General features: G+C 39.6%; 3 protein-coding genes across 3 annotated transcripts; 2 read left to right on the top strand and 1 right to left on the bottom strand.

Annotated features, from left to right (window-relative positions):
- Positions 1-90: 90 nt before the first annotated feature.
- On the bottom strand, positions 91-12,525 carry LOC115673331 (clathrin heavy chain 1-like). The gene is made up of 30 exons (XM_030595473.2): positions 12,339-12,525; positions 11,684-11,888; positions 10,642-10,730; positions 10,468-10,546; positions 10,167-10,294; positions 9,532-9,630; positions 9,336-9,444; positions 9,149-9,228; positions 8,838-9,065; positions 8,680-8,745; positions 7,951-8,067; positions 7,374-7,571; positions 7,111-7,227; positions 6,923-6,982; positions 6,079-6,165; positions 5,820-5,903; positions 5,595-5,729; positions 5,445-5,507; positions 5,254-5,358; positions 5,066-5,178; positions 4,710-4,962; positions 4,490-4,626; positions 4,089-4,367; positions 3,002-4,004; positions 2,261-2,746; positions 1,997-2,167; positions 1,735-1,920; positions 1,122-1,244; positions 921-1,031; positions 91-604 (listed from the first exon to the last, which is right to left on the bottom strand). Exons 1-30 carry the CDS (start codon positions 12,381-12,383, stop codon positions 443-445), a joined length of 5,118 nt encoding a protein of 1,705 aa, XP_030451333.1. The 5' UTR covers positions 12,384-12,525; the 3' UTR covers positions 91-442.
- A 4,583-nt stretch (positions 12,526-17,108) lies between these two features.
- Positions 17,109-19,880, top strand: LOC115673340 (uncharacterized). Its single transcript, XM_030595482.2, has 8 exons — positions 17,109-17,471; positions 17,641-17,685; positions 17,781-17,910; positions 18,441-18,510; positions 18,602-18,650; positions 18,740-18,837; positions 19,323-19,461; positions 19,725-19,880. Exons 1-8 carry the CDS (start codon positions 17,109-17,111, stop codon positions 19,878-19,880), a joined length of 1,050 nt encoding a protein of 349 aa, XP_030451342.1.
- A 901-nt stretch (positions 19,881-20,781) lies between these two features.
- Positions 20,782-24,505, top strand: LOC115673339 (uncharacterized). The gene is made up of 8 exons (XM_030595481.2): positions 20,782-21,197; positions 22,013-22,057; positions 22,191-22,323; positions 22,851-22,920; positions 23,012-23,060; positions 23,150-23,247; positions 23,701-23,839; positions 24,125-24,505. The coding sequence occupies exons 1-8, from the start codon at positions 20,835-20,837 to the stop codon at positions 24,278-24,280; spliced, it is 1,053 nt and encodes a 350-aa protein (XP_030451341.1). The 5' UTR covers positions 20,782-20,834; the 3' UTR covers positions 24,281-24,505.
- Positions 24,506-25,634: the final 1,129 nt, after the last annotated feature.

Genomic DNA, 25,634 nt, shown 5'->3' with positions numbered 1-25,634 from the left:
CTACCGAAAGCAGCTCCTTTTTTGGCCAAATACTAAAACCGACTCGAGTGATGACGTGTTCAAATTCCAATGAAAACAGAATCGACAAAGTAAGAAACAAACATGCTAACATATATCTCCTCGCACTGGGATTCAGTCTATATATCTTCAGGTATCTTACTATTGTTTTCCTCAATAGACACCGATAAGATCACTAGAATACAAGCAGATCTTCTTCCCCTGACACTCTACAACAGCAAAAGAATGCCGCTTCCTAACCGAAATCAATTGAGTGTTACAACAATTACCCACAAGCCTATGAAAGGTACAAAAACTCGAGACAGTTATTGCGCAGCACCCCAACTCCGTCCACCCAAAGCAATAACGAAAACTTCGAGTCCACAAAGTCTTGCGAAGCTACAGCTATCAAAGAAACGAATAGCAAGGTCCATCTTCCATGAGTTTAGTAGCTTCCCATAGGCGGCATGCCAAACGGTGGCATAGGAGGCATCCCCATCCCACCCATTGGTGGTGGGGGAGCAAAACCTGCTCCCATCCCCGGTCCTCCCATACCAGGTATCGGGGGTGCAGGCAAAGCTAGAGGCAGCAACTGAGCATACATGTTCTGCCAAGGAAAAAATGCAGTCGAATAAATAAATTGTTCGTCGTATTCTCTAGTAATAGATGCTGATAAAAAACTGGGAAAATTGGTTCTAAAAAACATAAGACAGCTGATATGACTAAGTAACAAACAATTAACAAGGATTTGGGGCAATAACTATCGTAGTCTTAAAAGTGACAACCGAGTGGTTAAACAAAGAGCTGGTTGCTATATGCAAAGCTCACGCTAGGATTTTAACATGTAGCTAGTGAACTACACAAGACGGCACACACCAAGAACTTTTTAATTCAATAGAATGCGACGACTGAAGACTAATTACCTGCTGTGCAATGACATCCTTCTCTTCCTTCTCTTTAGCCTTTACTTCCTTGAGAGCTTCAATCTTGTCCTTCACAAGGTCATCAACTTTGCTAGTGTACTCACGGATGAACTGCGAGAGGAATAAATTCACATATCAATAGTGAGCTACATTTGTTCATGCATTGTCAGAGTAACTATAACAGTACAACAAAGTTATCACCTGAAGCAGATATGGGAAAGCAAAATCAATCATATTGTTCATCCAGGCAAGTTCAAGCACAATGTCTGCCCGGATTAAATCGTAACAGACAAAGAGGCACGAAGCAAAGCATTCCTTCTTTCCCTGCACAGATCAAGGAGAAAAAATTAATATTGCACCAGGACCGGATAAACACATGCACACATTTCCAAACATTAAGGGAGGAGACCAGGACTAAAATACAATAATGCAAAAAGAAAAGATCAAAGCAAAGAATATTCAGTTGGATACATGCTGTTCATCTTTCCTATCTAAAGAGACCTTGTTCAACCATGTCTGTCTCAGATTCACGAAGCCATCACACCACCAGTGCTAAAGCGTTAGACTAATAAACAACTGTATATGAATGCACATGTACAAATGACAACCTCCTATTCTTCTGCTGCAGACTCCAAAAGAAGACGGCACTTGAAGACATCCCATAAATTAATACAAGCGAAGCATTTCAACTTAACAGATTGTTTCAGATAAACTGGCAAATTAACCTCAGCAGGTTAGGAATCTCTAGGTAGTTAATTTCTGTCTGCAGAATGCACTCTCACTAAGAGAGCAGAGGATTTATTTACAAAAGTACCTGTTCAATGAAATAAACAAGCAACTCTTCTGCTAGTTCACGGTCACCAGACTGAGACGCTGTTTCCATGGCATCTTTGTAAAGGTTATCTTTTTTGGACAATGCAATTGATTGCTTCCATCTACCAGCCTTCTTGTAGATATAAGCAGCAACACGTCTCATCTCAAGAAGCTCGTGTTTCTCAATCTGCTCAAAACAGTACTGATAAATATATAAAACATACCCAAAAGTAAAAGCCTATGGCAAAAGAATGTTGTATAACCTTCTGCGCAAGGCCTATCTGATCAAAGTTATCATGCAAATCAATAGATTCACGCAATCTGTCATAATCTTCCTCTTCTACATAGATCTCGTTCAGAGCTTCATTAACAGCAGAAACATTGTTGCTCTGTACTGCAACCATGTAAGGCTTGACAAGCCGCAGTTGACCAGCCTGAAATTGAGAGTGCGCAAACATTACCCACAAAGTTAGAACAGGCAAAACAAAATCAAGGCCAAGATACAAATTCAAAGTCACATGTAAAACCTTTCGCATAATGTCAACAACACGTGTATGATCCACACGAAGTGCAAGCACATTGAGAACATCGTTGATTAAATCAGGATGTTCTTGCAAATAGAAGTGCACAGCCTTGTAGTAGAGTTCAACATTGGCAACTTTGACGATGACATCTTTAAACTGCATGTGATCCCATGCTTCAGGAGAATGGTTCATTATCGTTGTTGCTGCATTGTCGAACTCATCATATTGGATGTATAAGTATGTGAGCTCTTGCCAGTGCTGCTGCTCATCACAAGCTCGTATAAGCTTGGGAATATTGAGCCGAGTGGCGAACAGCTTAATGTGCTCCATGAGCTTCTCCGGACGGTATCTTGCATAAAGGACACCTAACTCGGTAAAAATACCCATATGTGCACGTTCCAAACCCAGACCACTCTCCATGAGAGAGATAAGCTCGTTAAAGTATCCTCTATTCTGGTAATATTCACTGACTTCTTCCAAATCATCCACCTACAGCATTCACATAGGCAAAGTCAAGTGAATATTGTGTGGGAGATACGAATCATGCAGTTAACTGAAGTAACAAGAAGCACACTCAATGTCCATCTGGAAAGCATTTAAAGAGGCAACCCAAGTGCAAATTTCCGGTTTACCAGCTCTCCTAGTTTCTACCTGTCAAAAGTGTCCTAACCGAAGAGCTAGAAGAAGAAGAAGATAGAAACATGACTAAGTAGTCTAAGAATGAATGTGAAATTGATAAATCACCTGTACAATGATGTTGAGACCACACATTTGTGCCAAGCGGAACTCCTCGGCATCAACACAGGCGAAGCAAACTTCCTTCCATGTCTTTGCACTATTGGCTTTCCGAGCTGCATCAACAGCTCCCTGGAATTGTCTCAGCTTCACAAGTGTGCTGGCCAACTTGGCCCAGTTAGATATAAAGGCAAAAATGATTTTGGCAGCTTCGTATAAGGCTTCATCATACAAGCGATCACCAACATTTTGAAGATTGGCGACATTTGGCATAAGGATGAATTCCTCAATCTCACCCAATCTATCAATCTTGGCATATGCAAATATGAGCTCACCGTCCACCTTGGGTTCTTTCGTCTTCTGCCTCACCATCAGAAGGTACTTCACTAAGTCATGATAGACATTAGCATCCTCAGCAGCACGAATAACATCCAAAAACTGAGTGGCATCATCTGCACGGATAAATGACTCAATAGCATCGCTGACAAGACCCTCCCTTAGTTGGGCCTTGGCTACCTGACTCCAAACAGCCTCTTCTTCAACCCTAAATGCAAACTCAACAGCTCGTTCGATGCTTTGAATATTATCCAGTAAGACATTGACAGCCTGGACATTCAAATTGAACTTCTTGAAAATTGCAAAAGCTTCCTCATAAAGTTGGGCTTCCACAGCTACTTCCCCAACTGCAGGTCCGTCAAAGTTGTCCAGTCTATTGACATAATCCATAACTCTAGATGGATCTGCCTTGATGGCCGTCAAGATAAGCAGGTTCTGCAAGTTGAAGTTCCCACTAAAAGCAGAATTCTGAAGCACAATCTTCTCGAGAAGTTCAATTAGTTCATGAGGAAGATCAGCCGTCATGAAAGCTTTAACAGCTGCAGAAACTTGTTCTGGGCTCTTGCTCTCAGGCAAAGCCGTAGAGACAACCTGATCAATTAGCTGTCTCCTATAAGAGTTCTCAGGGTCCAGAGCTTTCTCCCAGAGATCAGCATCCATCCTTTCGACTACATACCTACAATAACGAGATGAAGTTAACAAAGGAACAGATGATTCTATCAATGACAATCAAAATTGTGACATGAAGCATGTGTCAAACCTGGCTTGTAATTTGAATAGGGAATTTTTATTGGTCACATTGATAAGTTCATCATCACATTGGCCTCTCCTGTAAGCCACAACCGCGAGAGTAGGATCGCGCTTCTCACAATATTTACCCACAACACGTGAATCATAGTATGGGTTGGTTGTGAGAAAATGCTCCGGATTATTGTTACTTTCGATGATGATTTTACCCAGAGCATTGTGGACATGTACATCTTGGCTTCCCTCACTCACAAGATGCTCCAAAAACTGAGTGAGCAAACGGAGTCGATTCCTGCAAACCAGATCCCAGGTATGAGAACATTAATTTGATCAGAAGCTCATAAGGATGACATATCATCACAGAGCAGGTGCAAGAATCAGAGGGCCAGGAGCAAGAAAGAGGGGAAACCACACCTCTTTTCACACTCGTCAACAAGAGGCTCCACCGGTAGCAAAGATCGAACAGAAAGAATTAAGCCTTTAATGAAATCTTCTGGGCATTCATCATCTATCAGCTGCCCCACTACCAAAGGAGCATTTCCAGGGTTGACCTACCAAGAGAGGCAAACAATCTTAGAAACTTTATATAGAGTGAATGCAGAAAGTCGATGCTTGAAGTCATAAGACCTCGTACCTTCTGGACATAACCCTCAATATATCGAAGCATGTTATTCGAGTAAAGATAATGTGTGAGATCAGGCACAAAGCCAAAACGATCGCAAACATTAATAAGTGGCCGTGCATCAGGAAGCTTGGCCTCCATCAGGAAATTCTTTGTCTTTTCAGGGTCATAGAAATTTGATTCCCTAGTCACACGTTCCACCTCTTTAATTTGTCCAGTTTTAGCAGCGGCCTCAATGTACTTGAAGTGAATGTCAGGATCCTCACTGGCACAATTGACAAGAAAGGAGAGAGCTTTATCCAAATTACCAACACAGCAGTTTTAAGTGAACTTTGAACAAATAACAGGGAAATATGTCCCTCACTAACCTGGAGCTCAAGTACGACCCAAGGAAAAAATACAACCCCTCATATGACTTAAATTGTTCAAAGATCTTTATGCATGCATCAACACCCAACTGCTCACAATATTCCTTCGCAACCTGTACACATATCTTTCATGTAGTTACTGAAAATAGGAGCGGAGAAACTTAAGAAGAAAAGGAAAGATACCACACCTGTACAATAATTTGAAGATTGCCCCTCAGATTGACCAGCAAAAGGTCCTTCATGCACTCCAAAGCCCACTCTCGTGATAGTGTACCAAAAAACTCAACAAGTGACTGCAGGTGACCCCAAAATCTCAGGCCCAATTTCAGAACACCCACCATAAACAAGAGAAAAAACACAACAACAAAAAAATGCAAACCTGTGGCTCAATGGCATGTGTGTTCACAATGACACGTTTGATATCTGGCAGCTCAGTATAATGCTGTAAGATAATAGATAGCCAACGTCAGAATAACCGAATTTCACATGGTACCGTATGAGATTAACCCAGAAATCTCAAGATATATACCTGCAGGGCCCTAACAAAAAGACCAGCTTTTTCACAAAGTTGGGCAATTCGAGGACGATCGTAGTGACTGAACATGCCATTAGCCAGGATGGCATCAGCTACATTTGGAAAAGTGACCAGATTGATTTCAAGAACCTATGATATTGAAGCCTTGTTAGTGACAAAAATCATGCATATATTCATATAAAACTACAGAGTATTCTTGATACCGATATTATCAGTTACCTTTGTCTGAAGAAAACCATGTTCTGGCAAATTTGGCTTTAGTACATCTAACAAGAATGCAGTTGCTTCTCGGATCAAATTCCTCTGCATGTGCCAGATGGAACCAGACATATTACATGCTTATGCACAAAAATGATTATGAATAGCGACCTTAGATAAGCCCTTGTAGCATCATGTGTACGTTGCTATAAAGAGCAACAAATTAACCTGAAAAATTGAAAACCATAACAGAATAACTGAAACAATGTCATAGACAAACCTGAAGAAAGAGATCCGTTATAGTGTTGTAATCCACTGGACAACCTCCCTCCATTTGGGACATCATTAATGCAAAATTGACAGCTCCCTGAAGTAAAGAAATCAGAAAATTTTCTTTGTCAAGATGGCGTGAAAAATTTGTTAAAACATTATATATTCAATGATCGCACAAGCATGCGTGCGGCCCACAGAGCACACCAACAGGGATGCAATCCACATAAGTTTATAAGAATGTTCTTGGGCGAAAAAAGGGGCTTTATAATAAAGTCGAAGCTGTCATCCTCCCCTTCCACCTCCCTCTTCACAGAACAACCACCTGACCTTCGCTATTTCATGCACCTGTTTTTTAATGGACTATGCATGCATCTGAAACAATATCTAACCAACATTAGGCTAACTAGCTGCAAAACCAAATATTATGCTATTCCAAGGTCAATTTAAGCAGTGAAAAACGTAGGGGATTCACCAAACTAATGCCATCAATGCCCTTCGGCAGTCCAATAAGGAGTAAGGACAGAAAGGTAAATTACCCATAGGGTAAAAGTTACAGTAAGAACAACATTTTTATGTCATCTTCCAAGTAGGTCAATAAGAATTATAGTGAGTTGAAAGAGCAAACAAGAATCATAGTCACATGACTCATATAGCGCGCCAGTTATACCACCCTTTCCCATGCCACATAACAAATTTTGGTGAAAATATGTCTGTGTATGTGAGCAATTGCCCCTGTGCATAGCCATTGGGGTATTAGTTAGCTATACTGCAGCTGCTTTTCTTTGCCTAGGACAGAGACACAGCAAGAGAAGTATCTTCACAAGTATGAGATATGACTACAGAGAGCACACCTGAGGATCTGTTCGCAGAATTGTCTGTAAAAGGAAGAGATAGTCTGGCGTGTACCCAACCTAGAAGAAATAAAGCAGCAATAAGATCCAAAAAAAATGAAGTGAAGAAATAGCAACAAGAGGACTCTAGAAATGTACATAGCAGTCAAAGCTCTACATAAAGAAAACGATAGGAAAGTTCTGCAGACCTGCTTTGAGTATATCAGAATTTTGTCAAACTCTCGCCGCTCAGCAAAAGCCGCAACTACTTTTGGAGTTGCCCTGGCTTTGATATATATTTTCAATGCGAGGTCATTATCAACGGTCTGCAATAAAAAGACCAGGTTTATAAGCAGAAAAACACCTATATATACAGACTAATCTATTCGTATACATGGGAACTATTCAAGATAATGTAGAACTTAGAACTAAAGAAGTTGAAAGAAAGAAAGAACGTTAATAAAAACCCTACCTTCACAAGATCCCCAAGTTCCTCACTACATTCCAGCTTATCTTCAGCCAACCAGTTCTCGAGAAGGTTTTTCTTGTTTTGATTCACAACCAGGCGTGATAGCTCCAGTGACTCAAATGCATTAAGCTTTCCCCTGGTTAAAAGGGTCCCAAAGTATTGCAATAGAGGTGGTGTTTGCCCAGATTGCACTGGGACACTCTGCAGTATTGGCAAGGATGAAAAAATTCATATCTTCTGTCAAATAATATTCCAGGCGAGCTGTTACAAATTCTATTATTGCAGAAAAGAAACCATAGATATAATCAGTCCCTGATAGAAACTATAATCAATAAGATAGTCTCCATTGGTCAGGCAATTCTTCAAACCACAGATTAATTTCCAAATAAGGAAAAGAAAGAACAACAGAATCTGAAAACTGAATCATCTCATAATAAATAAATATAGCAAGATTTTTCATACTATGACTGTCACAAACAACTTCAGTCAGGACCAGGGAACAGGATTGTATTTATCCAAGAAAAATAAGTAACAGTATGATCACAGAAAAATCTATTCTAAATGTCAGAAAAACAAGCACCTGAAATTTAGCAACTGTGTCCGGGGTGCGAAGTATTCCTTGCGGAGACTCAGCAGCAAGCTCAGCAGCTTCTTTGTATTTAGTTTGAGCAAAGAGTTCTTGGAAACGTTGCACAACCTGATAAATTTGGAAAGGTATTCTGATCTCATTATGCGAGATATATCTGCTCTGAGGTATTAAAAATTTACAAGAGCACATTTCACATGCTCTCAGAGTGACCACATCCAGTAGAACTACTAAATCATTTTAAATGATAAGTACGGTTATATTAAGAAAACTATAACTGCTTCAGGGCATAATTTTCTATAAAATCTCAAAGTTGGAGAACAAAAAAAAAACCAAGATAAAACCTCCAGATCAACCAAACAAAGAACCAAATTTTGTTAGTCTACTTCATTCTAGGAGAACCGAACTCACTAGGTTTAAAATTGTGCAACTGTTCCACTTGCCTTAACTAAGCAACTGAAATTCAAAGATAGGCCTATGTGAGCACGTGTATGTGCCAAGAAAGACAGAACAGAGATGAACATAGAGGAGATCCTTTGACAGATAGAAAAGAGATAACATAAAGCACAGAATGGCCACCCACATAAGAAGATAAATTCTAATACAACCAAACCAATCAGTTTTGCCCTCATTTGGTCATAAGTTATGTAATACCTAATTCCTACACCATCAATCATCCAGTATAAAGACAAATTATTCAGAATTATGAGTATATTGCATTACCAGCTGCTCTGCACCAGGAAGATTTCCTCTCTTTGCCAGATTCACAGCAAGCTCCAAGTTGTTCAGCTGCAGAATCACCAAATAATTATTAACACGATAAATGAGCATCCAAGGTGAAATTTGAAGACTATGAAGATACGCAAATCCGAAGTACATACTTGGCCACTAACAAAAGGCACAATTGTTGCCTCATTTACAGTAGCCAATAAGACCTGGCCACGCCTGTTAACGGCATAAAAACCGCCAACTGATGAAGCTTCTGCAGTTAGAAATACCGGATCTGGACTAATCCTGTTTCTGTATACAGCAGTAGCTGTCTCCAAATCATAGACAAATAGCAGCCCAAGTTTGGTGATCACATATATCAAACTGTATTTGTGGGATATCTGCACCAAATAAATCCAAAACCTAATTCATACGTAGCAATTTTCTAACATTTTCAGGAGAATCAAACATCACCACCTAATACCTGCATTGCCACTGGAAAATCATCAGTAAAATCAGGAGGAAAGAAAAGATCCGCTTGTTTCTTCGTAAAAGACGGCTTCCCTGCTAATATAAGCGCATTGTTAGAAGGAACAAGCAATAGATAAGATCCAGATGGAATCTTGAGACCCATGAATACATGAAAAGAAGAGACTAGAATGCAACGACACCTGGTTGGGCACCCAGCTCAATAACATGTAACTTGGATGCAACCTGACCAGCATTAACAGTCTTCGTTGCAAAGGAGATGAGAGTTGAAGGATTTTCATTACCAGGAACCTGTACATCAGGTGAAGAGAGATTAACAGGGTTGACAACCGAAGCACAAGATCCAAAAGATTGAAAAGATAGGTGAAGTGACTGCACTTTATAAGTTGCAAATGATGCAGCATGTGCTTCGAGGGCTTGACTACGCTGTTGCTCCACAGAGAAAAGTTGCATATTCCCCTTCACCAGTTGTGGCCGCTAGAAGACAGATTTTGACATCAAAGTTATTTGATCATCATAGGTGACTCTAAATTCTAGGAACACGAAAAATATTGACACCACACATGCTTTATAGAAAGTCTGAAACCATGATGCACCGACCACAAACTTTACACTTCCATAGAGAAAAAGTTTCAGAAAGAATTAGTAACATGATGACAGAGGAAGTATGAACCCCAAGAGTGCAGACCCATAGCAATCATGGACACATTTCATGGGCCACTGAGGCTGGAGAAACCATCTCCACTAGAATTAGAGCGGCTTGAATTTAAGATAATCAAGTCAAATCATACTGTCACATGACTCGCATGCACCTATAACAGACATGCTTCTCTTTTTTTTTTGTAATTAGCAATTAGATGGGAGATTCTCCTTTTCCATATTCAACTACAGCTACAGGTGGCCACTCAAGAGACCTTCTCCTCTGATTCTTCTTCATAATTATTCTCCAACACAAAAGGCAAATTCTTTTAAATACCTTTATTCAGATAAACAACACGATCCATACTACATACCTCAGGCGAACCGGGAGCAATCCCAACCAAAACCAACCATTTCTCGGAAGGGTCACATCGATAATTTATTATCTGGTTGTTGACGAGATTAGCTGTTCTCTCAAACATCTTTACAGGCTCAGCATCACCTGAAGAAAGGTTATTTTTAAGAAACGTACGATGGATAACATTCTGAAGTAGAATACGTGATAGCACACACATCAGTACAACACCTACAATACACATCAGACAAGATGGTGGCAAATAGTAGAAGTAAAGCACCATCAACTGTAAGTAATTGTAGTATAAAAAAGCCAGAAACCTTCAATTGTCCAATGATATACCGAGGTTTGGGTGACAAGACCCAACATTTTGGGAGTAATCCACTTCCAAAAGACAACCTATAAATGGAAGAACCTGAATAAGGTCAACCTCCAAGCCTTTCGAGAAAAAGATAACATCCGATAAAGGAGGAAGGAAAGTAAGTGGACAGCACCTGCTCTGGCATCTGATAAGACTTCATTTTTGCTTTCATCTCAATGTTGAAAATTTGCAAATGATCTTGAGTGGTTCCCGCAAGTTGGGCTTCAAAAAGGATGTAACAGCTCATTAACAAGGACTACTAACAATGTACAAAACAAAAAATTGCAGAAGTTATGTAACTAAAGTGAATTCAACTCCATGCTTGGAGAGAAATTCACCACACCGATGCTGCACAGCAAGCTGTCATTTCAAGATTTTGGCAGAAGTATACATTCATGGCTATAACAAATGACCAACTTTCCGAGAAACAGTGTCTAACCCAATGCTTGTTATACAATCTATCTCCACTGACTAGACATCAAGAGGCAAAAAACCCAGATTGGCATAGAAACGTGGTTCGTCTAATGTTTCATTCATCACATCTTGGCCTGAAATACTAACCATAAAAGCAAATATAACATCCACTATCGAGTTACTCTTAAATAGGGGACCTATTTGCTAAGACTTGTCAATTTGACCAAACTTGAAAATTCATATGATATTAAGAAAAATTATGAGACGTGTAGAACCATTCTTCACTAAATCAAATATCCGCGATGATCTGTACATAAATGAATCAATGCTACAATAACATTGCAGATCTTACACACACTAAACATCCTGCCGTGGCTAACTATATGACCAATCAGCAGGTAACAAGAAACCCAACATGGTGCAAATACGTCACAACAAAAAATAAGAAAGGACAGGTCGATTATGCCCTTGCTACCCAATCGCTATCCTTCTTCCCACTTAAGAAGATAAATGTGTACAGTAATTGAGCAATCATAGCAACACGACCTATGAATACAGCATTTCACGCATATTCTACCAGATTGAAATGTCATTTTCATTATGATGTGCCAAAAAAGTTCAACAAAATATAAATCAAATGCGCCCCAAATGATGCTGAGCACAGACAATTAGATGGAAACGAGTGTCAAAAGGTAGCAACACCATAAAAATCGCAAAAAGCTAAAATAAGTATCAAGTGGTTCTCGTAAACGAGTCCACACCTTTTAAAGCAAGAATTCTAGAATTTGGGTTCATCAGTGCTGAGTCTGCAGTAATAGGCCTCCTCAAAGGTTGCATAGGCATACTCATGTCGATGATGACAACGCTATTTTGAGGCGCCGTTTCACGCACGCAGATGTACTTCTCCGATTCCATCGTGACATGCGTGAAGGTGATGAACTGCGGACTGATCCCTAGGCTCGGAAGCTGCAAATAAAACAAGATCAGACCAGCAGACAACTCAATTACTCGCTCTAATAGGAGGAAGAAATTAAACCACATCTAAATTTCCCAAGACCGCCAGTAATGCGACAATTTCCAAACTGCTTGAATCCCAAGCTAAATCATCACAGTGTCTTAACTGCTGATCTAAACTGAAACCGAAGTTGCCCTACCCAAACTAGGGCACCAAATTATCGTGCCTAGCCTAACAAACAGTAGCTATAACACGAATTCGCCCAAATTGGACGGCTGTCAGTGATCTAAAACCACTCGAAAAGCCATCGACGGGGTCTCAAACAACGGACGCGTCTAGAGTTCCGCGACGGTCTCCGCAACCCCGCACGGCTGGAATTGAGCTTCGCTTCGGAGATGCTCCGATCAACGTCGGACGGGACGATGGTCAGTGAATTTTCAAGGACGGGAAGCTGAACTGACCGTTAGGGCCTCCTTCATGGTGATCGGAGCGTTCGCAGCCGCCATGGTTGATCGGATCGGCGGCCGGCCGAGTCGGACGGATCAGATCCCGCGGCCGGAAAATGAATCGCTGCGAGATCTTGCGGCAACGGAGCTCGCCAGAACCCTCAGCGAGGAGAGAGAGAGAGAGAGAGGAGAGAGAGAAGCGAAAGAGAGAGAGGAGAGACCAATATATCGCGGATTTTTTTATTTTATAAAAGGACGAAAATGAAATGATGGAATTCCGGAGGAGTGGAGACTTTGGACCGAAGCAGAGGTCTGGTCTGACGTGGATGTGGAAAAGTAGGACGATTCATTAATGCCCTAAACTTCTTTAGTGCTCTTTATTTCTTGGGCCAACATCACCGGAAAATCTCGAACCAATACACCCAAGGTGAGTGGTTTTCGGTCCGGTCCGATCCAACTCAAGAATTGAAAATCGAATCGAGAGGACCGATTCCCAGTTTCTAGGATCGGGGACCGGACCGGCTAATCTTGAGACCGTGGATCGGACCGAACCGTCGATGCTATCTGGTCCGGTCCGGTTCTAATGGGACCAATTGGTAAAGGCAACAGGGAACCGGGAAGCATTTTTGGGACCAATATATGAAAGCATTTTTGGGTTGGTCCCATTGGAACCGAATAAAAATGAACTATCAAATGCTTCTTTTGTTATTTAAATATATATATTTAAAAAGTAAATAAATATATATATGAAAAAATTAAATATATATATATATATTTATTGGTCCATTCCGGTCGGGTTTTCACTCTAGAACCGGGAACCGGACCGCCCGGAAACCGGTTCCACTTTTAGGAATCGGGAACCGGATTGATATTCCCTAGAACCAGACCAAACCGGTCAGTTCGGTCCAGTTCGGTCCGGTCCCGGTTTGGGCGGTCCATCTTGCTCACCCCTAAATACACCCGTAACAAAAAACTAATTTTTTTTATCATAAAAGAGTTTTTTCGTTATTTATCATAAGTATACTAGAATTGATTTTTTCGTGGTATTAATCAAATTTAACGGAAATTAACAAAGGCTAAATTTATCGCGGGTGTATCGATTTGGAATTTTTCGTTGTATTAATCTAATTTAACGGAAATTAACGAAGATTAAATTTGTCAGGGGTGTACCGATTTGGGGTTTCTGGTGATCGAAAAATTAGTATTGAGTAAATTTATCAAAAGTGTACCAGTTTGGGATTTTTTGTGATCAAAAAATTAGTTTTGAATAAATTTTTCACAAATGTACCAATTTAAAGTTTTTGGTGGTCAAAAAATTAGTTTTGGCTAAATTTATCATAATCATACGAATTTGGAGTTTTTCGTGGTATTAACAATCTTTTGACTGGGAATTTTTTTCTATATTTTATTTAATTTTCACAATTTTTTATTAAACATTATTTGAGTACCGAATATCAATTTAACCATCTCACTGTGATGTATACATTATTCTGCTGATGTTGCATGTAAACAAGATAAATTAATCATGTTTCGATTTGGCTAAATCGTAATCACTAAAATGAGGTGAACTAGTAATAATGATGTAATGGTGTGATCATAAATGGTTATTAGATTGTTCTACAAGCAGATTTTGAATCGTACGTAATTCGAATGCAGAGAAGGAAAAGGCATGCAAAAGAGAAAGAAAATGAAAATAAGTATGCTAATGCAAAGGAAAATAGAGATAAGTGCACTCGTAAGCCTAAAATTTATCACGAAAGTGCAATTAAGCTCTAAAACTTTCAAAATGCTCAATTAAATCCTAAAACTTGTCAAATTGGGACAATCAAGTTTTTTCGTTAACTTCATCGAACTTGGCTAATGAAAAATATTTACACGACCTTTGTTATTATTTTGCTCTTCTATATGGCGATGATATAGGTAAAACGACGTCGTTTTGGTCTAAATATGATTTTTTTATATAAATTTTTATTTAAGTTATAAAAAAAAGAAAACTTATATATATAAAAACAAAAAAGACAGGAAGAAAAATGCAAGCGAGGGCTGCCCTCACCATTGCCACCCCCCATCTTTGGGAAAGGCCCGCAATAGTGGGGGATGGCTGGTGATAATGGCGGCCCTCGACCAGATTTGGCAGGGTTGCCGGCTATCCCCCACCTCGCTGGTCCTTCCCGGCAATGGTGGGGGGGCGGCAGTAGCAAGGATCGAGAGCTCGAGTTTCCCTTTTTTTTCTTTTCTGTGTTGTGTGCTTTTTTTTTTTTAAGTTTGCTTATTTTTTAATACAAGTTAAATAATTTTTGTATTAAAAAATTATATTTGAACCAAAATGACATGGTTTAAACTTTATGTTTCATGTTTTAGCCGCGTCATCGCCACACAACTACATTAGCGCTTTCCGTTAAACTAGGTTATTATCCGAGCAGTAGTCGATCTAGTCGATTAAGACACATAATGAGGATTCATTGCCAAATTACAAGGCGTCCAAATTCAATTTCCCGATGAAGAGATCTTGTTTGCCAAGACTAACTCGTACCAACTACTCTACTTCCCCATAATTTCTTTCTAATTCAAGAAAAGAGTGAATACCCATAATTTTATTTCAAAATTCAAATCAAAATCGATACGATCTAGTCGATTAAGATGCATAATGAGGATCATAGCTAAATGATTATGCACTTATCGACAAATACAAACTCTTTCACCCTTCGCGCTTTGGGAGCCCACATCAATATTTGTTGACTAAAGCATATACTTCTCATTTAGTCATCTAATCTGAGCAATTGTTACAATTGGGTCCCCCATTTTTTCGGTGCAAATGAGGTCTTCGAACTTTTTTTTTTTAATCTAAGTCCTTTTTTCTGATTAACACACTTAATTATTTTGATGTGATTGTTTGATGTGCCTACTTTATTCTTCGTTCCACTGAATTTTAGAATTTTGAAGGTTCTTTCCACCCTTTTGTTTTTATAATATTAAAAAAAGGTACATCAAACAACTTGTTAACATAATTGAATTTCATAATTGTAAAAATAAATTGATTGGAAAAAAATCAAGCAACTTAGAAGATTAATTCGCACCAAAAGAAGTTGAGGACTCAATTGAAAAATTGCACAAGTTAGAGGGTAAATTTGGACTTATCCCGGAACGATATGCACAATTATATAAATTTTTTAAATTTGGGTGGCATCATTTATACCCTTAAATGACTAAATCCACCCCATTTATACTAGAAACTAAATTGCCCTCAATTATTTAATTGCAATTTAGAGTGATCGCTCAATTCCTTCTTTTTCCTATTTTTTTATTTTAATTAAGGATTTAGTTGCCATAATTATGCATTTTATATGTTTTTTTTTGCGTATTAAAGAATTGTTTTAGTGTATTCTTAGATACTACATGCTCTATGTAAAAGCCACCAGTAAGAAAAAAAGTGAAAAGTACATTTAAAGTTCTAAAACTTGTCGTGAAAGTGCAATTGAATCATAAAACTTTCAAAAAGTGCAATCAAGTCCTAAAAGTTATCAAATTGATTCAATCAAGTCATTTCGTTAATTACACCTTTTGAAAATATTTTGATTCGATTGCATTTTCATGACAAGTTTTAGGAATTGATTATACTCATTAAAAGTTTTAAGACTTGATTGCACTTTCATAATAAGCTTTAGGACTTGATTTTGTTTTTTGGTTGAACGACTTAATTGCGCTTTTTGAAACTTTAAAAACTCAATTATACTTTCATAACAAATTTCAGGACTTTTGGTGCATTTATGATATCGTAAAAAACTTGAAAGTCTCTTCTTCATTGCTCTTGTGAAAACTTATTTATTCTTTTTCCCACTTATCTTTTGTTTTTGGCCAAACCCTATTATCTCAAAACTCACTTTTTTGGCGAATTTTTTTATTTTTTAATTTCATTAATTTGAAATATATATCAAGTCTTTTTACTTACTATATTAAAGAACTTATCTTTTTCCCTACTACTGCCGAGATGCTCCTATATAAATGTAAGGTGTTATGAAATATCCAGGAATATCCTAAAAATATTTGCACAACGAGGCATCTTGATATTTTTTGGTACATACTTCGTGGATGATAGTAATTTTGTCAATTCAATAACGAGATTTCGCAGGCATTTTTAAAATAAGTTTCCTATTTTTCGATGGAGAATGGTGATATGCACAACAAAAGTGAAAATTTGTAAATAAGTAATCATGTAAAAAAATGTCTATATAATTTTTTTCTAGATTATACTTGACAATTTATCCTTAAATTTGCTCGACAACGTAGAAAAGAACTAGGTTTCTTGGTAATTTTTTTTTTGACAAAACTAATTTCCATGGAAGCAAAATCTAACAATGAAAAAAAAACATAGTGCCTTTACTATATTCGGAATCGGGATACCTGCAATAAAGAAAAACTAAATATGTAAAATTCTTTATTATGATAACTAAATCCTAGAAATAGAAAAACTAGAAAAAGGAAAGTTTATAAATTCGAGACCACCACTTAAATTACAATTGAATGATTGGGGGCAATTATATATTTTTTTGATGGAAATTGGGTGGATTTCTTTTTTGGATGATAATGGGGGTAGGAACCCAAAATTACATCGCCACTGTCCTAATAAAGCATGATCAAATCTGATAAAAGAAGTATCTTATTTAATACATAATTATCTGAGTGGATTTAATTATATAGGGGTGGATATAGCCTCGTCAGGTCAGAAACTCAGCTCCAAATCGAAATACGTACCATTTGAAAAACAAGGACATTCAGGGAAGAGGAATGAAGTTTTCGTCAATAGCTACTGCTCTCTCTCTCTGGGCTTATCGTCTCGCAACGTGCACTCCTTCCCGTCTCAGAACGAGCAGCAAACCACCCGCCCTGGTTGACGGAGTCGGCGCCCCGAAGATGGCGGTCCAGTACGAACTGAGGCCCGGGCAGTATCGTCTCCTCCACGAGCTCCCCTCTGGTCTGTCCATGGAGGTCATCGTGCAAGAAAGCGCAAAAAAGAGCGACGGAGACCTCAACCCACCGCTGGTGTTCGTGCACGGAAGCTACCACGCCGCTTGGTGCTGGGCCGAGCACTGGTTGCCTTTCTTCTCCAGCCACGGGTTCGACTGCTACGCCGTCAGTTTGCTAGGTCAGGTAACAAAGACGCGTGGGAGTTTGTTCTGTCATGTCTAGTTTGACTCCAGCTTACTTCTCCAAAAACAAAGGCCTCCTCCAAGTTCTAAACATAAAGTAGCATTCGTTTCTAATCTCTGTTCTTGGTTTGGGCATATGATGTGAACCGCACCTTCCCTTTTCTTGTCAGGGTGAAAGAGATGAACCCTCCGCTCCTGTTGCTGGTTCCCTCCAGGTATTTTTTTCTCCTTTTTTCCTCTTAACTCTTTAGACTTATAGAGCGAGTGGCAGTGTCCTTATTTATGCTCATCACATATTATGCAACAATAGACGCATGCAGCTGATGTTGCCGACTTCATTGACATAAAACTTAGCTTGCCTCCAGTTCTGATTGGACATTCATTCGGAGGGCTTGTTGTCCAGCACTACATCGCAAACATGAGAAATCAGCAATGTACAGGTTAGCTTCTAGCCGGTTTAGCTTCTAGCCGGTTTAAGCCTGCATTCTGAGATACCTGCATCGATGTGGTGGCAGCTTTGAGGTTCTTGTCAAACTCTTGCTTCCTAGCAGCAAAGGATTTGAAAGCGGACATACATATGTTGAGTGGAAAAATGCTTCCACGATCTTGCTTCCCTATAACATGTAATTCAAATGCATCAAGCTAGTCTTTGTACGATATGGATCTGGACATCTCTTTCAGCATATTTGAATGGGACAATAAAATTCTGTGGTCCGTATTGAGTGAGATATATCTCAAATTTTTATTTGAGCCCCGAGGCAGAAATCCCAATGCATGCATCCTCATAAGGCTTGAATCTTTTGAGCTTTCTACTGGTGTTAATGTGTACTTAATGCTTGGATCTATTCCTGATTGCTACTTGGATGTGCTGATTCTTTCGTGGGAGTCTCTTGGGTTGATCTGTATTCGACCTTTTACTCATATAATTATTCGGCGTTCATCCTGTTATGTGTTTTTTCTTTTTATTTAGAGAGGGATGGTTTGTTCCCAGACCTCGAGGGAGCTGTGCTTGTTTGCTCCGTACCTCCTTCTGGCAATAGGTGATTTCAGATCCCATAAGAAATATATGCCCTTTACTTACTTTGCTGATTAGTAAGATGGCTCTACTAATACTTTCTTCTTTTCGTTCAGTCGCATGGCGTGGCGGTATCTCTTTACCAAACCTATAGCAGCTTTTAAGGTAGTTTCTTATCATCGAGAGAAACTATTCTCCTCTTCTCAAATCCAGTGTGACGTAATTTGATACTAAAGCGCCTTTGAATTTAACAGGCCACCCGCAGTTTGGCTGCTAAAGGTTTTCAAACTTCTCTTCCACTTTGCAAGGAAACGTTCTTTTCTGCTGCAATGGATGATCATCTGGTGCAACGGTAGGTTCCTATGCTTATACTTATGTAGGAGAATCTTCTTTGATATTCATTCTGTCGAATGTCAAGTTAGACATCTGTTCAAAAAATTACGTCTGCATAACGGAAATTTTTAATAACCTTGATGCATTCCGAGACAAGAAAGTAGATGGAAATTGACCCGGATGGCTGCTGAATGCTTATTCAAGAAAGCATGCCGGGTTGCACCAACCTATATTACAACCATGAATGTCAACTTTCTTGCTCGTTCTTGCTTATTAACTAGTTGCTCTTGCCATAGTGGTAATAAAGACGTTGACATCTTGAAATTGCTTCCACCCGAATTTTTTAAATGCAAGTGTTCAATCTCCACTTTCTTCAGAATACTTTTTATATTCGAAGACAATTATATTGTCGGGTGACTAACTATCTACTTCATCAAATCATGTGTTGTCATCCTCAAAGGTATCTGACAATCTCGGGGGCCTAAAACTTTCCCTTTCCTTCAGTTACCAGAAACTGTTGAAGTGCAGCTCAAGGATGCCGGTAATCGATGTATGGCGGATGAATGCTTCTCTTCCACCTCCCTCTGCACCAAAACCATCCATTCAATTTCTCGTGGTGGGCGCGAACGATGATTTCTTAGTGGTAAGTTACTTAATTCCGGAGGAGCTTTTGCTGCTTTCATCATCTGTGCCGGCAATTCTATTTAACGGATGCCGTCGCAACGTGACCCTAGGGTAGCCTCGAAATGAGCATGTGTCCCTAAATCCTTCTCGAGGATAAGTATGTGGAATGGCGCACTCTTGCTCGTAGCCATTGAAGGCTTATGTCTGCATAGACCATATGTTTGCATTAGCTGTTACTATGGTCTGGACTCCCGCTCACATATCCTCTGTTTTTATACGTAGGATGCGCAAGGGATACGCGAAACCGGCAAATACTATGGTGTGACACCAGTTTGTGTCGAAGGGGTGGCTCATGACATGATGCTAGATTGCTCCTGGGAGAAAGGCGCGGGCGTTATCTTGTCGTGGCTGAAGGGTCTAGGGAAGGACCAGAGATGAATTGTGTTTCTCTTCGGTTTGGTCTGGTCTAGTCTCCGTTGGGTCTAGAGTGCAAACTGTGTTTGAGCTCGCTTCCTCAAACAGATGATCCGGCTCTGTTGTAATTTCAAGAACAGCGCCAAGCAACATGTTTGCTTAGCAAACTTTGATGTGTATCGAATATGAAGAGATTTTATGATCGCATTTGTAAAAGAAAGTACATCTAACGTCTTATCAATATAATTAAATTTGATAATTGAAAAAAGAATGTTTAATACCACAATAGACTCTAAATTATGTCCACTATGACACAAATACTCCGAAAAAATTTTATGTCATAATAAACCCCAAACTAATATCAGTGTAACAAATATACCCTGGATTGAATTGTAAGTTTTTTGTGGCACAAAAAAAAAATGGGAGTATTTGTATCATAGTGGGTATAGTTTGGATATTTTAGTGGCATTTGCTCAAAAAAGAAATTGATTGGAAAAAATTATGCCTATTACGACACATATTCCCCAAACTTTTTCATGTCACTAAAAACTCTAAGCTTGCTCATTGTAATATAAATACCCCAAAATTTTATTTTATGTCATAAAAAACTCTGAACTTATATCAATGTGACAATATACCCTAGACGGAATTGAAACTTTTTCATGGCACAAAAAAAGTTGGGAGTATTTCTGTCATAATGGGTATGGTTTGGATTTTTTGGTGGTATTCGCCCAAAAAAGAAATTGATTGGAAAAAATCAAGCAAGTTAGAGGATTTAATTTGCACCAAAAGAAGTTGAGGACTCCATTGAAAAATTTCGCAGGTTGGAGGGTAAACTTGGACTTATCCCCAAAACGACATGCACAATTATATAATTTTTTTAAAAACTTTAATATCATTTTTCATTGAAGGCGAGAGAAACTCGCTCCCCATCGAAATCCGTACAAATTGAAAAAGCAAGATTTTCCGGGAAGAGCAATGAAGCTTTCGTCAATGGCTACTCCTCTCTCTCTCTGGGCTCATCCTCTCTCGACGCGCGCTCCTTCCCGCCTCAGAACGGGCAGCAAACCACGCGCCGTAGCCGCCGGAGCCGGAGCGCCGAAGATGGCGGTCCGGTACGAGCTGAGGCCGGGGCAGAACCGCCTCCTCCACGAGCTCTCCTCCGGCCTGTCCATGGAGGTCATCGCGCAGGAAGGCGCCGACGAGAGCCGTGGAGACCTCAATCCGCCGCTGGTGTTCGTGCACGGGAGCTACCACGCCGCTTGGTGCTGGGCCGAGCACTGGTTGCCTTTCTTCTCCGGCCGCGGGTTCGATTGCTTCGCCGTCAGCTTGCTCGGTCAGGTAAACAAAAGCAAGAACTGTACTATGTATCTCTCGCTGACGGTTAGTCTCGGTCGATCCTTGTATCTGTAGCTCGAATTCAAGAAAGATCTGCATTTGGAAGGCATAGTTGCTGGTTTTTCAATTCTTTTTTTTACATTTACTGAGCGAGAGACGTCTTGGAGGTGGAGGCAGGGCAATGCACATCTATTTCACGCAATTGGAATGATCATCTGCGTGGAATTCGGAATTACGAAGTTCATGATGGCTCATTCGCTGGCGATGAACTTGGTCCTCACAAGCACAGCTTTTTTTATCCTGATACGAAATGCTTCGAAGCGAAAAAATATGTCCTCGAAATGATCTAAAATGAAATGAGAGGGTTGGATTGAAAGATATGGTAATTATGACTGCGGATGTTTGGTATTAAAAAGTTAATGCCTCTGTCAAATTAGAGAAACCTGGAGAAGTTTTTCGAGGTTGCAATGGAAAAGGGCGTCTGCCTTCCCGCGAAAGCTTTTAACACGACCGGTAGTAATTTATTACAAGCTGCTTTCAGGGTTACAGGAGGCATTAACATTTTCCTGACAATGTAACGCGTTAATAATGCTTGGCCTAGCGATTTCTTGACAAGTGATTTCTCCATGCAGTTTGAAACTTTTGGATTTAAATTGATCAGCATAGATTTTGTTCTCTCCTGTCTACTCTGGCTCTGGCTTACTTCTCCGAAAAAAAAAACGGCCTCCATATTCTAAACATAAAGTAGTATTTGTTTCTAGTCTCTTTTCTTGGTTTGGAATAATGATGCTGAACCACACTTTCCCTTTTCTTGTCAGGGTGAAAGTGATGCACCCTCCGCTCCTGTTGCTGGTTCACTCCAGGTATCTTGGCTCTTTGACCTGAGATTCTCTTCAAGGGGCTAATGCATTTTTTTTTTACTTTTTTCTGTTGATCTAGGCAGATATATAGAGTGAGTGGCACTTTCGTTATTTATGCTTATCTGATACCATGCAGTACACACATGCAGCTGATGTTGCCGACTTCATTGACAAAAAACTTAGCTCGCCTCCAGTTCTGCTCGGACATTCATTCGGAGGGCTTATTGTCCAGTACTACATTGCAAACATAAGAGACGAGCAATATGCAGGTTAGCTTCTAGCTGGTTTTTAGTCTGCATTCTGGGATACCTGCATTGATGTGGTAGTAGCTATGAGGCTCTTGTCAAAATCTTTCTTCCTAGTGGCAAGGGATTTAAAATGCAGACATTTATATGATGAGTGGGAAAATGCTCCCATGATCTTAGTTCTCAATAACACGTTACTCATATGCATTAAGCTAGTCTTTGTACGTTGTGGATCTGGACATCTCTTTTAGCATATTTGAACACAATAATTAAATTCATGTGATCCGTATTCAGTGAGATGTATATCTCAATTTTTAATCTGAGCCACAAGCATAAATCACAATGCACACACCTCATGAGGCTTCAATCTTTTGAGCTTTCTACTTGTGCCAATGTTCTACTTAATGCTAGGATCTCTTCCTGATTGCTACTTGGATGTGCTTATTCTTTCATTGGAATCTCTTGGGTTGACCTGTATTCGACCTTTTACTCATATAATCTTTGCACACTTAATTGGCGTTCATCCTGTTATGTGTTTTCTCTTTTTTTAGAGGGGGATGGTTTGTTCCCGGAGTTGGCAGGAGCTGTGCTTGTTTGCTCTGTACCTCCTTCTGGTAATAGGTGACTTCAGATCCCATAAGAAATACATGCCCTTCATCTACTTTACTGATTAGTACAATGGCTTTACTCATATTTTCTTCTTTTTGTTCAGTGGCATAGTGTGGCGATATCTCTTTACCAAACCTATAGCAGCTTTTAAGGTAGTTTCTTATCATTAAGAGAAACTATCCTCCTTGTTTCTATTCCAGTGTGATGTAATTTGATAATATAATGCCTTCGAATGTAACAGGTCACTCGCAGTTTAGCTGCTAAAGGCTTTCAAACTTCTCTTCCTCTCTGTAAGGAAACATTTTTTTCTGCTGCAATGGAGGATCATCTGGTGCAACGGTAGGTTCCTCTGGTTATACGTTTGGATGAGGATCTTCTTCAATATTCATTTTGTCATATGTTAAACATCTGTTGACAATTATGTCTGCATAAGAAAATCTTTAATAACCTTGATGCATTTCGAGACAAGAAAGGAAATGGAAATTAATTTGGATGGCTGCTGAATGCTTATTCAGGAAAGCAATCCGGATCACACTGAGCAATATAATCATTAATGTAACGTTCTTCATTGTTCTTGCCTATTAATTTGTTGCTCTTACAATATTTCTTACCTAGCCAGAGTGACAATAAGGACATTGACATCTTGAAATTGCTTACACCCAAATGCTTCAAATGCAATTCAATTTCCACTTTCTTCAGAATACTTTTTATATTTGAAGACAATTATTAATGTATTGTAATCCTCGAAGGTATCTGACAATCTGGGGGCCTAAACTTTTTCCTTTCCTTTAGTTATCAGGAACTAATGAAGGAGAGTTCGCAGATGCCGTTGTTTGATCTAAGGCAGCTGAATGCTTCTCTTCCAGTTCCCTCTGTGCCAAAATCTTCCGTTGAACTTCTCATAGTGGGTGCGACTGATGATTTCATAGTGGTAAATTACTAACTTCTGGAGTTTTTGCCAATTACATCATCTGTGCTTGGTCATTCTATTCCATGGATGCTGTTGCAACGTAACCCAAGGGTAGCCTAGAAATGAGCATGTATCTCTAAATCCTTCTCAAGGATAAGTATGTGGAATGGTACGCTCTGCTCGGAGCTATTGCAGGCCAATGTCTGCATAGACCATATCCTTCTACTATAAACCATCAATGACATTGCACTAGCTGTTTCTATGGTCTGAACTCCCACTTACATTTCTTCTCTGTTTTATATTTAGGATGCTCAAGGGATACGAGAAACGGGCGAATACTATGATGTACCACCGATTTGTGTTGAAGGGGTGGCTCATGACATGATGCTAGATTGCTCGTGGGAGAAAGGTGCAGACGTTTTGTTGTCATGGCTGAAGGGTTTAAGAAAGGACCAGAGATGAATGTGTTTCATTTCAGTTTGGGCTAGAGTGCAGACTGCGTCCGAGCTCACTTCCTCAAACAGATGATCCAACTCGAATGTAATTTCTAGAAAAGCGCCATGCAACATGTTTGCTGGTCCATTTTTTCGTTGGGCTTCTGCTATACACTGCAGGAGCGATTTGTAATTTCGCAACCTCGGCTGGGTATCGAATTTGGAGAGATTTTATGTGTGCATTATTCATTCGTGAGTTTAGCTTTCCAGGACGCGTCGCAAGAATTTTCTCCATCCACTTAATGGGTATTATCATGCAAGAACACTATTGGCAATCCGGCAACTGACGCCACAACCATCCAAAGAGGATTTTGGTTCCTTGTATGGTTACCACGAGTACACCGGCGTTTACTTGAAAGCTGGCCGAACGCTTGCAACCGTTTCAAGTTGAGTGAATTCGTACTCTTGCGCTTGATGCTTACCGTTGTCTCTTTAATTGGCGAATTATTCCATTGTTGCGAATCTAGAAGCATATCAACAAAGTCTGACTCGGCCTTGTTCTTGTGAAAATTATGTAAACCCTAGCTGCCAAAGAAGACCAACTAGGACCTGGTAAAAGGCACGTGAATTTTTATATTGGGTGGACTTGATGATTTGTTTGATTGGGGTCAACGGAGAGCAAGACAACAAACAAGGGCCACCAATCCTACTTGAATCATTCTTCCCTAGTGCAATCATCGCTCATGGAGAGACGTGGTCAAACTTATGCAAAGCACCAAGCAATTCACAAGCTCAGTGCTCTTGTTTTTCTTCCTTGGTTCGAAGCAAATGGACATTCCACAAGTCCGGATGTTGAAAAGATTCTCACGTTTCGATATAAAACGATCGAGAGGCAAAAAGTTTTTTTAAATAAGAAAGATAGGACGCGAATTCGCAAATTAATATATAGTCGATTCAATGACTATATAAAATCCTACAGGAAAAAGACAACGCTAGGAGCCACTTTAGATAAACAAAATTCTTTATTTTCTTCCCCACCCTTGAGCGGTGTTTCTAGAATGAGTCGCGTCGCAACATTGCTTACTGTACAAGCAACATGCGACGTGCTCGATGAATTACTTCAGGTTCATTATCAACATTCAATATCTCTGTCTTAGTCAATAACTTCTCTCGATTCCTATCAGAATTACAAACCAGGAGAAGTAGCTTCCATGGTTTTAATTGACTAGTGACTCGCGAGCACTTCTCATCAGTCATCATCATCACCGCATGCCACAGAATTTCTTAACCTTAGCAGATCTTACTTTCCTGTGTGATTCCATCACTTTTGTTTAGAATAAAAAGAACGCTGTAGCTTTGAAGCCTTTCCATGTGCACACCAG

The sequence above is a fragment of the Syzygium oleosum genome, unplaced genomic scaffold, assembly GCF_021117445.2.
Source record: "Syzygium oleosum isolate NSW1041296 unplaced genomic scaffold, Sole_v2.1 Sole_v2.02, whole genome shotgun sequence".
Classification (NCBI taxonomy): Eukaryota; Viridiplantae; Streptophyta; class Magnoliopsida; order Myrtales; family Myrtaceae; genus Syzygium; species Syzygium oleosum.
The sequence above is the reverse complement of the archived record's forward strand: the minus strand, read 5'-3'. Positions and strand labels throughout refer to the sequence as shown.